General features: G+C 42.5%; 1 protein-coding gene across 1 annotated transcript in view; it reads right to left on the bottom strand.

Annotated features, from left to right (window-relative positions):
* The window catches only part of hcn4 (hyperpolarization activated cyclic nucleotide-gated potassium channel 4), a 541,182-nt gene extending 525,307 nt beyond the window's left edge, over nucleotides 1-15,875 (bottom strand). The window contains exon 1 of the mRNA XM_060853670.1: nucleotides 15,208-15,875. Coding sequence (XP_060709653.1) covers nucleotides 15,208-15,875 — 668 coding nt within the window. The remainder of the gene's footprint in view (nucleotides 1-15,207) is intronic.
* Nucleotides 15,876-16,349: the final 474 nt, after the last annotated feature.

Below are 16,349 nucleotides of genomic sequence, written 5' to 3'. Positions count from 1 at the left end.
CATGTTATCATGTCCCAAAGAAAATTATATGTAGGGAGATATACTCATTTCCACTTTGAACTGGAATGTTGCAGCTTAAGTTCTAGGTTCCAAAGATCTAGCAGATAAGAAATATTAAATAAAAGCATAAATTTCTGGAAAATCTAAGTAGAATTGGCAGCATTTGTGGTGAGAGAAACAGAATTAACATTTTGTGTTCAGTATGAGTCTGCTTCAGAACAGGACAATAAATCTTTTTCTGTCTATTTCCCGTTGCCAGAATATTTGAACTGCAAAATTCCAAATGAATTTTTCTTAAAGTTTCTATTCTTTTTGGCAACATTATGTTGTTTAAAATTTTACTTCAAAAGTGGTACAAGAAAAGTGTTCAGAAGCAATTTTATCAAAAATTGTATTTTCCACAGATTCTTTCTCGCCTTTTCTTCTTTGTGATCTTAGATGGATAAAGCAGACCTGACATTTTTTTCAAACATGATTTCAGTTTTTGTGTTAGGAACTCTTTGTCCTGTGGCTGCATGCCAATCTCATGTTGTCTACTTCACAGCTAGCTAACTCATTTTGTCTAAATGAAAATGTAACTTGCCTTTCCCTGAGGTGAGGTAAATGTAGTCTTCACTTCCAGCAGGTGTTAAGGCCTATTGCAAGTTAGAAGTTGTAAAAAGCTCTCAAACGCTATTGCTTTGCTGGACTACTAATGCTGGGCTCACTTTTATCCTGCAGCCGTACGACCTTTGTCCCTTCAACCCAACACCATCAATCAATAAGATGATTTCTGATCAGCATAGGCCTCAACTCCATTTTTATACCAGGTCTTCATACCCCTTAGCCCTCAATTGTTTTTAAAATCTACCTCCTTTTTACATATTTGCAATGATTTAGCCTCCACCATTCTCTGGGGTAAAAAATTCCAGCGATTCACTGCTCTCTGGGAGAAGAAATTTCTTCATATCCCAGTTTAAATGATTGGCCCCTTATTCTGTAACTATGACCCCTGGTTCAAAGACTTCCGCCTCATCCCAACTAATGGCAACTTCTTCTCAACACCTACACAGTCAAGTCCCCTGAAAATCCTTTTGTTTCGATATCCTTACCTCGCATTCTTCTTCATTCAAATTAATGAAGGTCTAACCTGTTTAGCCATTTTTGAAAAGTCAACCTCCTCAGTGGAGGAATCAGCTCAATTGATCACTTTTGCAGTTCTCCAAACTCTGACTATACTTTCTTAAATACAGGGACAAAGCTATACACATGACTCCAGGCAAGGTCTCACCAACACCTTGCACAGCCGAAATAAAACTTCCCTAATTTTATGTTCCAACCCTGGCAATGAAGGCCAAAATTCAATTTACCTTCACAATTATTTGCTGCATTTGCAGGCTAACTGTTTGTGTTTCATTAACAACACCCAGGTCCCTGGGCACTGCACGTTTTTGGAGTCTCTTATTTAAATAGCAGCTTATCATTTGATTCTTCCTATCAATGTGAAAGACCTTGCATTTTCAAATGTTAAACTCTATCGCCCAGTTTTCTTGCCTTCTCACTCAACCTAACTATATCCATTGACTTTTTTTATGTCCTCAACAGATTTCCCCAACAACAGATGCTACACTAACTGCCTAGTTTCCTACTTTTTGTTTTTCTCCCTTCTTAAATCAGGCACTTTAACAATTTTCCATTCCACTACAACCCTCTCAAAATTCATCGAGTTCTGGAAAATTTCAACCAATGTCTCCACTACCTGTGAAACCACTTCCTTTAAATTCCTTGGATGCAGTCTATCAGGTCCTGGTGACTAGCTTAACTTCAGTCCCATCTGCTTGTCATAAACTCTACTTCTTGTGATAGAGACTGACCCAATACCTTTTCTCCCATGATGCAATTTGAGCTCACTAGCCCAGAACGTTAGCCTGAGGCTCTGGATTACTATCCAAAGGCTTTACCACTATACCACCATCACCCCCTCATTATTTGAGAGTATATTGCTTGGTAAGAAGTTTACATTCATATAAAGACCATTGGCACTATTTTCCCCTTTCTGGTAGTGCTGAAGAAAGTGGCGAGAATGGAAAATAATTAAGTGGGTTGCTCCTGGAGAATACACAGCTGATGTCTTCTTGCTAGATTAGTCACTAAGCACTGCATAAGAATGTTTATTACGAGCCTTCTCAGCTTGTCAGCCATTTAGGTCCTTCTATGGTCAATTAGCAGCCACTGTGGGCCTCAGCTCTCTACAGGTTCAGATACCTGCCTTTCTAGCAGGTGTGAAAATTGGATGGGGGCTTCCTGAGTAGGAACTTGGTATACTAGTCTTGCAGGGTGGGGAGGGGGGTCCGAATGAAATATCCTGGGGATGAGATTGTTGCTGGAAAGGCCAACAACTATCATCCATGCCTAATTGCCCTTGACCTGAATGGCTTGCTGAGCCATTCCAGAAAACTAATTCTCAACCGAGTTGCTCTGGGTCTAGAGTCACATGTGTGTCAAACCAGCTAAGGATGACAACTTTCCTTCTCTAGAGGACATCAGTGAACCCGATGGAGATTGCTTTTTAACCATAATCAATTAATGTTGTAATGGTCATCATTACTGAAACTAGTTTTCAAATCCAGATTTATGAGTTATTTTTAAGTTTCACAATGGGATTGACACTCATATCCTGAGCACATTCTGGATTCCAAGTCCAGTGATGTCACCACCATGCCACCCTCCTATTCTCATGGTTTTGTGTGATACCAGAGTGTACATAGAAATTGTGGGTAACATCTCTTGCTCTGATCACCATTATTATGAACAGGCTTTCCTAAAAGAAACACAAACACCTTCGATGCCCTTGTTCTGCTTGCTTAGAAACCAATTCAATTCGCTGTAGATGCTCCGTTTGTTTGTCTTTGCTTCCTACTGCACTAACTGAAAGGCTTTAGCAGATTGATGTTACCTGTGTGCATTGTTCATGTGAGGCCTATTTTGTGTTATAAAGAGATGGAAGCATTATGTGAGTACCCTTCGTGTGTTAGAACATAGAACATAGAAAAATACAGCGCAGTACAGGCCCTTTGGCCCTTGATGTTGCACCGATCCAAGCCCACCTAACCTACACTAGCCCACTATCTTCCATATGCTTATCCAATGCCCGTTTAAATGCCCATAAAGAGGGAGGGTCCACCACTGCTACTGGCAGGGCATTCCATGAACTCACAACTCGCTGAGTAAAGAATCTACCCCTAACATCAGTCCTATACCTACCACCCCTTAATTTAAAGCTATGCCCCCTCGTAATAGCTGACTCCAAAAGTGGAAAAAGGTTTTCATGGTCAACCCTATCTAAACCCCTAATCATCTTGTACACCTCTATCAGGTCACCCCTAAAACCTTCATTTCTCCAATGAAAACAGCCCCAAGTGCCTCAGCCTTTCCTCATACGATCTTCCTACCACACCAGGCAACATCCTGGTAAACCTCCTCTACACCCGTTCCAGTGCCTCCACATCCTTCCAATAATATGGCAACCAAAACTGCACACAATACTCCAGATGCGACTGCACCAGGGTCTGTTCTCCGGTGAGTGATACACACTGATTGATGAGGTTAAATAAAATGTAACACATCTCATTTATTAGAAAGAGAATGGTAGTGGCTTAACCTGAGGAGCAACTTGCCTTTGGCAAGAGGAAAGAAAAAGAGCTCTTTAACAGAATCACAGCCAGTGTGGGAATGGAACCTACATTCTTAGCATTGCTCTACACTACAAGCTAGCAATCCAACTCAGTGAGCTAACCAGCTACCTTGAGTTAAAGAGGAGCAATGTGCTAAATGTTAGATGCTACTCCAAACATATAGTCAGTAAAGGCTCATAAGAAAGTTGGTCTGCCTATGAAAACTAAAGTCAGACAAACCACAGGAAGATAACTGGAAGGTCCAAATTGTAAATGCATCCACCCTTTCACCAATGTGGGAACTGCTATCCTAACATTTAATCTTTGGTTGCATTTTGACAGACACTAAAGGATAAGTATTAAATGTGCTTTCTATTTCCTCTATCGATCGATATGATTTCTGCTCTCAAATTTTAATCATGGTGTAAAATGTAATGCTTGAAAATACACAGATTTTACTCAATAATTTTAGTAGACCTGCAAAGTATTTCATCCAGGCAAAGATCTGCAGGTTTATTTTTATATCACAATTGAACACAGTACAATACATAGTCTGATTATCTGAACACGAATCCACTTCAGGTCAGTTCTCGACATTCATCTCCTGTTGGCATTCATCTTTCAGCTGAATATTATTCTATGTTCTATTTAGACGTGCATTAGTGAATGAATAATTGCAGCAAGGAATATCAGGGAATTCACAAGGATACTGCAGTAGAGAGCAGGAAATCTCAAGAGACAGTGTGTTAATATCACCTGGGGAAGGAAATTTCTGCACTTTCCCACTCAGTGACAGTTCATTAAAGAATGAATACACTTGGCAAATGGAGGAAATGCAATCCCAAACAGAATACTTGTAAACATCTAAATTTTGTTTTAATTTGTCTTGGTGCAGTTATCCTGCATGAACTGCAAATTACTGGGGCACAGTAGCAAAGTGTTTATGTTACTGGGTTTATAATCTAGAGACCTGGACTAATGATCTAAGCTTAAACATCCCATAGCAGCTGGGGAATTTAAACTCAATTAATTTAATAAATCCATAATAAAAAGCTAGTATTAATGACCATGAAACTACTGATTTGACGTTAAAAAAAAACAATTTGGTTCATTAATCTCCTTCGCAAAATGAAACCTGCCATTCTTACACAGTCTGACCTATATTCATCTGCAGATCTAAAGCAATGACATTGATACTTAGTTGCATTCTGAAGTGGCCTGTCAGCCCAGTTGTATTCAAGAATGCCTCTTATCACCACCTTCTCAAAGACAATTAATGATGGCCACTAAATGCTGGCCTTCCCAGTGATGCCCACACCCTGGAAATAGATAAATTGTTTGTTTATGCACATAAAATAGTCAAAGTTTCCCATATGAAAAATAATCCTAGAAAATACATGGAGGTCAGGGCTCCAAGGTGAAAATTAAATTTTGTTCTCTTACTAAGGTGAGGAATTCCTAGAAATGATAAATGCATGCAGAATATTGAGGCAGAATCTCAGTTTCAAATTGTATGAACAGCTTTTTATGATCCTGTATATTAGTGGCTGCTTCAATTTAAAATATCGTCATTCATTATATTGAAAAATAATTTGAATGATTCTCATTGCTAAAATATAACTGGGAGAGAAAGAGGAAGAGAACCAATTGGGAAAATAGACGAACTGAACACTGAAAAATTGTGACACTTCTAAAGAATGGGAAAGCATTTTGAATTAGTAGAATACCTCAAAGTATCCAAATAGAGGACAGTTAAAATAAAGGCTATATGTTAAGATCGATAAGATGAAGCAAAGCAAATTATCGTGAATAAGAGTAACTGGGTGTTAACTTATAATTGAGCTTCAAATTACATTTTGTTTTGATATGCAATTACCATTACAGGAATATGCCTATTTTTGACATTTGAGTAGATTTGATATTGTAAGGTGAACATTTATGTCAGCATCAGAATGTGTGAAAAGGAAATGAGCCTCACCCAGAGAGATTGAATTTATCCCTAAGCAATTTAAGATTTAAGACAAACAGAGAATTCTCATTTTCTTCAGAGCCAAATAAAACCACTATTTCTCAGTTTCATATTTCTTTTTTATTCAATAATATTAATAATTTAAGAATTAAAGGTTGGTAGAAGATGATTTTAAAAGGTCAAGCTGCAGCTCAATGTCCATTTCATCAATTGCAATTATATCAATGGGCAGTTTATAAGACTTTAGGTGTTTGGAACAAACATATGGATGCATTTTCTTTGATATATAAAGCCAAAAGGAACATTGTTGTATTGCTCACAGGAAAGTGTACAATTGATGCAATGATATTTTTTGATCATAGATTGCTTTATTGGCATTGGTGCCTATCAGCTTTCAGATTAAGAATTCAACTCAAACCAATTTAAATATGTAGCTTTATCCCTGACGAAGGGCTTTTGCCCGAAACGTCGATTTCGCTGCTCGTTGGATGCTGCCTGAACTGCTGTGCTCTTCCAGCACCACTGATCCAGAAACAGGTAAAGTCAACTCATTCATTGCAAATGACATTGATCATCTTTGTGTTAACTTATTGTAAACATGAATTTGTATAACCTGACTCTCCATTCCTACGGGCATGAGTCAGGAATGTTTAGAAGGGAATTCTTAATAGGGGCAGTTGTGACACTGGACATAGATATAGAATTTCCACAATGGCTTAGTTAAGTTAAAAATTGTACAGGCTAATTCACTGAACTGTATTTCGGTTCCTGTGCAATTGTGAAGGGTGTAATCTTTGAGGCGAAATCCTCCTCAATAAGGAAGAAGCAAGATCCCCTAGTCATTTGCAAAAAACTCATATTGTTAGAATAGAATCTTGTCAATTACCACTCTTGACTCAAGGTGTTTTATTAGAACAGAAGGGTTGTTCTGCACGTAGAACAGAGTTCATAGGAAATAATTTGAACACTGCAGGAAAATGTACCGATCAGAGAGCTTATGAAAGTTTTCACCTGCAGGTGGATCAGATCACTTGTGAATGCAGAAGCCACAGAATTCTAGTTCTCCACCAACTCACTCAGCCCTGGCTCTGTGGTCTCGTGCTGCTAATCTGGCGTCTGCCGTAGTTTCTTCCGCATTGCAGTTTCCTCTCCAGCTAAACACTGAAAAGGCTGAGGCCATTATCATCAGCTCCCTGTTGCAAACTCAGAACCTACAGCACCAGTTCCATCACACATCCTGGATACCCGTCTCAATTTAAACATCACTCAGTCACAAACTTGGGGTCCTACACAATCCTGAGATGAGCATGTGACCTTATATCCACCTCTATTACAAAATGGTCAGATTTCCACATCTGCAACTTGGGCCTTACCCGTTCATCAGCTGCTGAAGTCTTGTCAACTATAAACTGGAGATTCCAACACTCTGCTGTCTATCTTTATAGCATCTCCTAAAGATTGGACGCATGCCATTCAGCCCATCCAATCCAAACCCACCCTCTGACAAGGATCCCTTCCAGAACCACCCTATTACCTTATCCCTGTAACCCTACATTTCCCATGACTAATCCATCCAGCCTGCACATCCCTGGAAACCACGAGCAATTAGAACATGGCTATTCGACCTAACCTGCACATCTATCGGTGGACTGTGAAAGCAAACCCAGGCAGACACAGGGAGAACATTGCAAACTCCGCACAGGCAGTCACTTGAGACTGGAATTGAACCCAGGTCCCTGGTGCTGTGAGGCAGCAGTGCTTGCCACTGGGCCTCCCCAAGTCTTGCACTTGCTGTACCCCAGCTTGCCTCATGGAAAAACCAAATCAGCAATTATCTGACTCAAAAGGATGACAAATTCCTGATTTGAACTGGGACAGATGTCTTAAACATCTGTCATTGTACTTGTAGCATTCTCACTAGAGCTCTCTGCTTGACATCACAACGATCAATCTGATAAATGAGATACTGAGAACAAAGTAACCCATGAAAGATATGGGGGTAGGGCAACATTAGAGAGATGGGAAACAGTTTATGAACTACATAAAATTCTAACATCTTCTTTGTAGTACTTATAGTCCCCATGAATTTCCATTGGTTTAGTAACAGGCTGTGGCTGAGGAAGGGATGTCTCTGCTAGACATTGGGAAATACAATGTGAACATCATCAATCTAACTTTCCACATCCACAGAAAACAGTGATTAGATTAGTTATCATTCATGGTCTGTTATTCGTTCAGTGTCACGAGTTATAATCTAAGGTCCACATTCTCAATTGCCTTGTGCCCACAGGTTATAGACTACAAATAGACTAAAATGCCATCATAATACATCCATTCCAATAACTTTTGGGTTCTAATAATTGATATTTCTCTCAGTCGGCAATTGTTTGAAATGAACAAATTTATGTTGTTCATCACAATTTCACAGTGGCCCTGTGTTGCCCTCTGTATTCTAAAAAGACACCAGAGCTTTCTGATCTATCAATTTAAAGTACAGAGTGCAACTTGGAACAGATAAAACGTGAAGGGGACATTGATGGAAGGAAACAGCTGATTGCCAACTGATGGAGTTTGTGTGTGTCTCTATATAACATAAAATGAAGATTTCTCTCTGCAAATTTGCAGGACTGATTTTTCCTGGTCAAAGTTAATATTTTTATACTTGGATTAACAAGGAAAAGACTCATTCCTCATGTTTCACGAGACTGAGTTCCAAATTGCAGATGTATTGTTAGTAGGGAGACTTCCCCGAGGAAATTCTTACAGGCCTCTGACTGGCCAGTTTCAGAGGGACAGCGATTGACATTCACTGCCAAAAGGATACCCTTTGAGAAAGGAAAACCTACAATTGGAAATCTGGACAAAAGTGCGGTTGGCATCCCCTAGAACTTTATTTCCTTTCTTCTGGAATGTCACTTTCGGAAATTGTCAACTATCAGTGGTGATGATTTGGAGGTGCCGGTGTTGGACTGGGGTGTACAAAGTTAAAAATCACACAACATCAGGTTATAGTCCAACTGGTTTAATTGGAAGCACACTAGCTTTCAGAGCGACAGTGGTGATGGTATGGAAGGCAGTAAAAATCAAATCCACTAGTCTTTCTTGTTTTTGAGAACAAGAATATGTAGAATCTGTATTTATATTTTGTAAACATATGTTTTGTGTTTTACAATACAGAAAAAAATCTAACAATTGCTGATGCTGAAAATCAGTAATGTAAACAGATATTGCTGGAAAATCTCAGCAGGTCTGGCAGCATCTGTGGAGAGAAAGCAAAATTAACATTTTGGTTCTAATGACCCTTCTTCAGAATCGTTCTCCACCAGACCTGCTGAGTTTTTTCAGCAATTTCTGATTGTATTCTGTGTTTTATTCTTCTGAAGTATTTTAGAACTGAAAGGTAGGGATTGTAATTTTTGAATGCTTTACTATTTTCAAACAAAATGAGTATGATATGGAAAATACTTTGTAAACTGCATGAATCAGTTGCCCTTTGTTAAAAGACAGTGCATTTCCACTTTTGAAAAAAGAACATGCACAATCAGATCATCTCTATAAACGCAGCTACCAACAGAAATAATGAGCTACTGAACCACAACAATCAAGTTCACCACAGTTTTGTTGGGTACTGACCTTGGTACACTGACCTCAACTGGGGGCTATACTTGCCCCCAGTACCTTGTGGTCAACTGAAGAAGTTGATCAGAGCTCCCACTTTGAAGCCTCATTTAGGGGTGTCTATGCATATTGTGCAAGGGTGCAACTGTTATACCCATGACTGAAATTCACCAATAAATCAGATTATTAAATTTCACCTCCTAGGTCAATCATGGGTCAGTTGGTCATCCATGAATCACAAGTTCCAGGCAAAAGCAAACACAGCTGACACTCCAGAGCATTGCCGTAGGATTGACTGTGTGGAGTTTGCACGTTCTCCCCGTGTCTGCGTGGGTTTCCTCCGGGTGCTCCGGTTTCCTCCCACAGTCCAAAGATGTGCAGGTCAGGTGAATTGGCCATGCTAAATTGCCCATCGTGTTAGGTAAGGGGTAAATGTAGGGGTATGGGTGGGCTGCGCTTCGGCAGGTCGGTGTGGACTTGTTGGGCTGAAGGGCCTGTTTCCACACTGTAAGTAATCTAATCTAATCTAATCTAATCTATTACACTGTTTGGTTTTTTTATCTCTCGGTTAAAAAATTAAACCAAGACTCTATCTGCCCACTTGGGTGAATGTAAAAGATCCCAAGACACTGCTGTTCTGGTCAATGATTATCTTTCAATCAACATCACAAAAAACAGATCATCTGGTAATTATCACATTGTCATCTTTGGGAATTTATTGAGTGCAACTTGACTGCCGCATTTTCTATTTAGCAACAGTCCCTGATTTTCAAAAAGCCCACCATTAGTTTTAACGTTTAATGTTGAATGTGTGAAGAAAGTGTGGTATAGATGGAAGTCTTTCTTCCTATTTATATGAGTTGCCATGTTAGATGTGCTAACGGAGAGTGGCTGGTGCCTATGGAACACAACATCAGCAAGGAATCAATTGCCACATTTAGGGAGGGAAGGGGAGAGAATTGGTGATAAACTAAATCGAGATGCTAACAAACATTATTCTTGGAAAAAAAGTTAGGAAGACATGCTAAATCTAAGGACTGCTCACTGTTTTGTTAATTGATGCTATTCCATCACTGACTGTTTGGCATTCAGTTTACTCTGTAATTATCTACAGAAATACTTTTAGCAAGTTATTTAAGAAAACTGCATTCAATTCAGCACTGACAATATCATATTTACTAACCAAGGCATGAATATTCTGTCAATAATTCCAAGCCTAGCATTTTGCATTTACATTTAATATTCTACCCATGTTCCATTTTGACCTCCAATGCCTTAGCTAGCCTGGAGCTCCCCAGGGCTAGAGACAGGTAAAGGGTCACCAACTCCAACACTGGATTGAAGAGCTCCTGGACTCTCTCACATTATAAAATCACATCAGCACAGATTCTTATATTCAGGGATGTTGTTTTAATTACTTTATGCTACTTGGCATTCTCTTTTGCTGTCATTGAATTTATTGCTGTATATTCTAATCAACTCATTAAGAGATGTTACTGCATGCCTCTGGAGGAAGTGGAACTGGAAGTTAAGTCTCCTGAATCAGAGGCAAGAACAGCACCACTGAATCACAACTTTTTTTGTTACACATCATATCACCTACAAGACCAGACTGGTGTCCCAATACCTCTTCTATTACTGCTCAGTTTAACACAATTAAGGGCAGTCCTCCAAAAGTAATCCTTTGCTTCATTTACATCTTCCCTATTGCTGTATATATATGAAGTCATACAGCATGGAAACAGATCCTTCAGTTCAACTAGTCAATGCCGATCATGTTTCCAAACTGAACTAGACCCACCTGCCTGTGCTTGGCCTCGGTCCTTCCAAAGCTTTTCTTTTCATGCATTTATCCAAATGTCTTTTTAATGTTGTAATTGTAGCTGCATCAGGTCTGGCAGTTCACTCCACATACAGAGTGGTGTCGTGGCTCAGTGGTTAGCACCTGCTACCTCACAACATGAGGGTCCCTGGTTTGATTCCAGCCTTGGGTGACTGTCTGTGTAGAGCTTGTGTATTGTCCCTGTGTCTGCATAGGTTTCCTCCCACAGTCCAAAGATATGCAGGTCAGGTGAATTGCCCATAGTGTTAGTCAGAGGGGACTGGGTGGGTTCCTCTTTGGAGGGTCAGTGTGGACTTATTGGGCTGTAGGTAATCTAATGTGTAAAAATGATGCCCCTCAAATCCTTTTTAAATCTTTCTCCTCTCAGTTTTAAATTATTCCCTCTACTTTTGCACTTCCCCACCTTAGGGAATAGGCCTTCGCTGTTCACCATATCTATGCTGCTCATGATATTCTAAACCTCTGTAAGATCACCCCTCAACCTCCTTTGTTCTGGTGAAAAATTCCCAGCCTATCTGAAAAGCGCAGACCCCTTTAGGGCCTGAAATTATTTCTTATATGATTTGTCCGCATGTGGATGTTTTGAAATTAACAAGATAAAATCATGAACTTCAGTCAATCTTATATCATCAATTGTTCCATGCTACCCTCCAGTAAAGAAAAGGAAATCATTGACATTTACTATTACATTGCATAACTTCAGGATGCCCCGAGATCTTTTGTTGATAATGAAGTATTTTTGAATATTGTCGCTGTTAAATACATCAACCAATTTGCACAAAGGTTTTTTTTGTTTTCAGTGATTTGTAACTAACATGCAGTGAGCGAATAGTCGGTCCCCCACTCCCCACCCCCTCCCCAAAGAACTGACAAGGGGTGTTCAGCGTCCACGTTATAGAGTGGACAATGTGTTATTTTATCGAGTCTTTGAAAAATCGGCATTTGTGGGCAGTGTAACACTCCTCCGGTCCAGCAATGAGGTGCCAGTCTGGATTGTGTACACCGGCTTTGCATTTTATTTACTTCCTTCAAACTAAACTAGGCTCATTACCGAAACCTTCCCATTCACATGTTCAGGACGAGAGAAGCCAAACTGCCTCTCACTTACATCAATGAAACGGCGGTGGTTCCAACATACTCCACCCTGGAGTTTATTAAACATGAAGAGGAGGTGATGAAATGTATCACACTCAAAATGTCTGTGACTCACTAAAACACAGCTTAGCTTTACAATCAATGTTGCTCGGAACATTTGATGTTTAATCAGCTAGGACAACGTGTGGCTGAAAGAACAATATGTCTTTCTTAACAATGATATCTGTCACAGCACGTCTCTGCATCGTCAGTCGCTTGCACATATAGCACGGTTTCAACTTTAGGAAGCGTTCAGCCGTGTTTGTAGAGCTAAATCAGACTTAAATGATGACATCTCCAGTACCAAATTGCGTGAATAGAGTGAGGTAAAATGTGAACAACGCTGTGGGGCAGAGACAAATTTCACTGATCATGAGTTCATCTTTAACGTATTGAAGAACATGTTAATGACGCTCTCATAAGTCCAGGTATGATTGCTTACTGCTTAATTTAAACTGGACTTACTCCTACATATGACATAATGCATAGGAAGCACTACTTGAAGAATCCGTTTAAACATATCTCTCGGCTGGCTGGGAAACCATGAATATCTCCATAGGTGAAGGTGCTGGCTCACTCATGGTCACAAAGTCAACAATAGCCATCTTCACAAGAAAGCATTGTGTTTTCTGTGGGGAACTGGATCGTTTTAAGATTTCAACGGAAGTAAAATTGTTTTTGTACTGTTCAACTTTTCACCATCAGTTTGCCAGAAACGTGACGGTGTTCCTCTCTGCTCAATCGCCAATGCAGGTTAAATGGGAAGTATGTCATGCATTGGTAGCGCACCGTGTATTCGACTTGGTCAGTTTATAATAGAGATAAGGAGAGGGACACGAGGGACTTGGTTTTTTTTAACCCGGGGGGTGATTCGCTGTGTGGAATGAACTTCCTGAGCAAATAGTGGTTGTGGGCATGATTACAGCATTTAAAAGACATTTGGATAAGGACATGAATAGGAAAAGTTTGAAGGGATATGTGCCAGGAGCGGGCAGATGGGGCTGGTTTAGTTTGGGATTATGTTTGGCATGGACTAGTTGGTCGGTTTCCGTAATGGATGATTCCATGGCTGTACAAAGAGCAGAAAGCTGGACAGAATCGTTGGTAAACGAGCCAATATTTCCGGTAATATAAGAGGCCCGTCAATCCACTCACTGGGCTGGTGAGCCAGGAGTGACACGGTATGCCATTGTCTGGACTGTATGAGACAATAAGAGTGATCTCATGCATAGGCTCTTCAGCTGACAATTGGAAAGCATAGCTGCTGAGGTTTGCCTTGTGAGCCGATCACCGGGACAAGGTATAGTCTTGTCATCACTACTATGCGCCTGTCTGCAAAAGAAAAACAAACAGAACGCAAGGCTATGGCAAGGTCCTTAAATGGTCGTGACACGTCCTCTTCAGTATTACAACTTGCCGAAGAGGAGTGCTCTCAGCTGCCATATAATCATTGCAAAGTTCTATGGTCATGTTAACCGCCCAAGAAATGACAATACCCCACTCAGCATTGGAATGGTGGCGAGTTTGAAGTAAGGGTCGCCACGCATTGGCTAGGAGCAAGGTTAAAATGATGGGGGTTTCTACGAAGTGGGGATCGAACCCACACTGTTAGTCGTGTCATAGCAGCCAGCCAACTAACTGAGCTAACCACCCCCAATACGCAGCTGAAACAGACAGCTACAAGGGATGGGTCACACATGGGTATCAGGCACCCCCGCTTGTTCAGGTTCTACCATGCTAAACTTCCAAAGACCTTCAAACCTATCAGGATATTCAAATCGCAAGGTTTAAAGAGCCCCCGATTCCTCTCCAGCTCCAATTTTTGTCCTGTTAGCGCTCCAGGGCGCGAACTTGGTTCGCTTGCTGGTGGCGCTCTTCAGTGCGGAGCGCAATTCGTGAAACCGCCGGTTCCAAAGGGAATCCGCGTTACTTCGGGAGTGAACTCGGTTCTGATGCCTCTGCATTGAGTCTGGAGGCGACGCGTTGGCGAAGCCCCGGGGGACTGGGGCCGCGGGGGGATATGGAAGGGAACGGCCGCGTTCAGCACCACGGACAGCAGCCAGCACACCACCAATTCCGCTTTTCCTCATAGTGAGCGCGCCCTGCCTATCCTCAGCCTTAACGCACAGGGCTTTTTAAAACACAGTCCTCGTGTCCATCCCCCTCCCCTTCCCCTCCCACACCCCATTGCAGTTTCCAACACATATCAGCCTGAAGCGTTATCTGCACTAGCTGTTGGATGATCTTATCCAAACTCTCATGACCAGAGGCGAGTTTGGAATGTGTCAGATTTTGCCTAACGATAGAGCACTGTCGCCTCTCAGCTCCCTCTCCTGTCAGCTACACAGGGCTTGTCGCTTTGCCCCTGAATGGGGTATAGGAGGGAACTCTGGTGCACAGAGATGCGGTGATCTCTGGTGTGGGAGATGGATGAAACCGGAGAACCAGGTCATTACATTAAATGCACGTAAATATAAGCATACCTGGATGGGAACTACAGTGCCCGTTGGATGTGCGTTAACACAAGCAACCAAGGCCACATGCAATAAGCGTTCATTGCCAAATTCTAGGCAAACTTTCAAAATGACCCGAACGCATTGGTTAGAATTCTGAGTGTGGTTCGCCGATAGTTTAACAAAGAACGGGGCGGGGTTGTACCTCTCTAGTTGGGAACTCTCACTAGCTGCACATTTATTGACTTCTCATAAAATAAAAACTTGCATAAATAATATTGAAACAAGCCAACCCCAATGTTGCCAGGAACAAAATCCTCATACTTGGCTTTATTTATCATGCCATAAAACTCCAAACACTACAGAGAGAGGACTATTTTAAATCTATTCCTTGTGCCAACTCCCTTCTTTGGAACTTTACCTCTCTCCTGTTTTGGGGGATTTAATTGGGACTGCCTTATCTTGACTGAAGGGCAAGGGGATGAACTTTGTTTCTGTTTTAAAGTGATTTAATGGGGCATTGAGACAGCGGGTTACCTGAAGTCGCTGTAAGGGTGGATAATCCAGAAGCCGGCAGATTTGACTCGCTCCTGCTCCCTCTCTACCGCTTTCTGGCTGCCAAACATCCTGAGGGAGAATTTGTTGACCCCCGGCTGGAGCATCGCCCCGAACTGTCTCTGCATGAAGCCGGCCTGGCTGGCCCGGAGTTCCTCCTCCAGCAGGATCTGGTCGGCGGCGTCCACTTTCAGGAAAGCCAGCCCGGGCTCCGGTCCGGGACTGGGCTCGGCTCGGGGGCTCGCCTCGGAGCCCGGGCTGCCCGGGCTGGTGTCCTCGCCGGGGCTGGAGTCCCCTTCGACGATCAGGCGCTTGTCGTCGGCCAGCCCGGCTCCCGGGAGGGTGCGGGCGGTCACCGAGGCCAGGCTGCCCCGGAACCGGCGGCAGTCCCCGTTGGTGCTGCTGCTGCTGCCGCCGGCGCCTTTGACCGTCCTCCCGAGCTCGGTTTCCAGGAGGGTAGTGTCCTGCCCTCCGGCCGGTGGTTCCCTGGTCAGCCCCCCGGAGGGAGAGGGCAGGGGTCTCATCTTGAAACTCCTTCTGGTCGCCTCTCGGTCTCCCTCCCTCTCCTCGTCCTCTGCCCCAGCTTTGACCCGGGTGGGGGACGGTAGGCTGTAGAGTCTCTTGCGCATGGAAGGGGCCAGTCTGTCCATGACCCCCCCCACCCCCACCCTCGACTAGGACCCTCCCTGTAACCCCCCCACCCCTCTGCTATGTGGATGTGGCTCCGCCGTCACTCAGACACGGGCTCTCAGATCCCTGCCACATCTCTCTAGCTCCTGATGCACTGAGAGCGGAGAGAGGATTCCTCCCTCCCCACCCACCTCCCCCCCCTCCCCTCCCCTCCCCTGTATGGACGGACGCTGCAAATCCGGACGCTTCGCCCCCCTCCTCTTCACAGCCCTCGCCCACCCACCCACCACGGCCATCAGGTTCAAAAAGGACTTCGCTAATCTGCTAAAACAAAATCCCCACCAAAAATAAAATGCGTGCGAGTCCTGCCACTTCTCAAAGATAAAAGAGGGAGAATCCTTGGACTGGAAAAGACAAGACAATTTAACAATAAGGCTTCATCCTTTGCGGGACTCGAACCCTTCCCTCGGCAGAGATCCCATTGTAACTGCGAA

The sequence above is a fragment of the Hemiscyllium ocellatum genome, chromosome 42 (assembly GCF_020745735.1).
Source record: "Hemiscyllium ocellatum isolate sHemOce1 chromosome 42, sHemOce1.pat.X.cur, whole genome shotgun sequence".
Classification (NCBI taxonomy): Eukaryota; Metazoa; Chordata; class Chondrichthyes; order Orectolobiformes; family Hemiscylliidae; genus Hemiscyllium; species Hemiscyllium ocellatum.
Note: the sequence above shows the minus strand (reverse complement) of the source record. Positions and strands in the feature narration are given on the sequence as shown.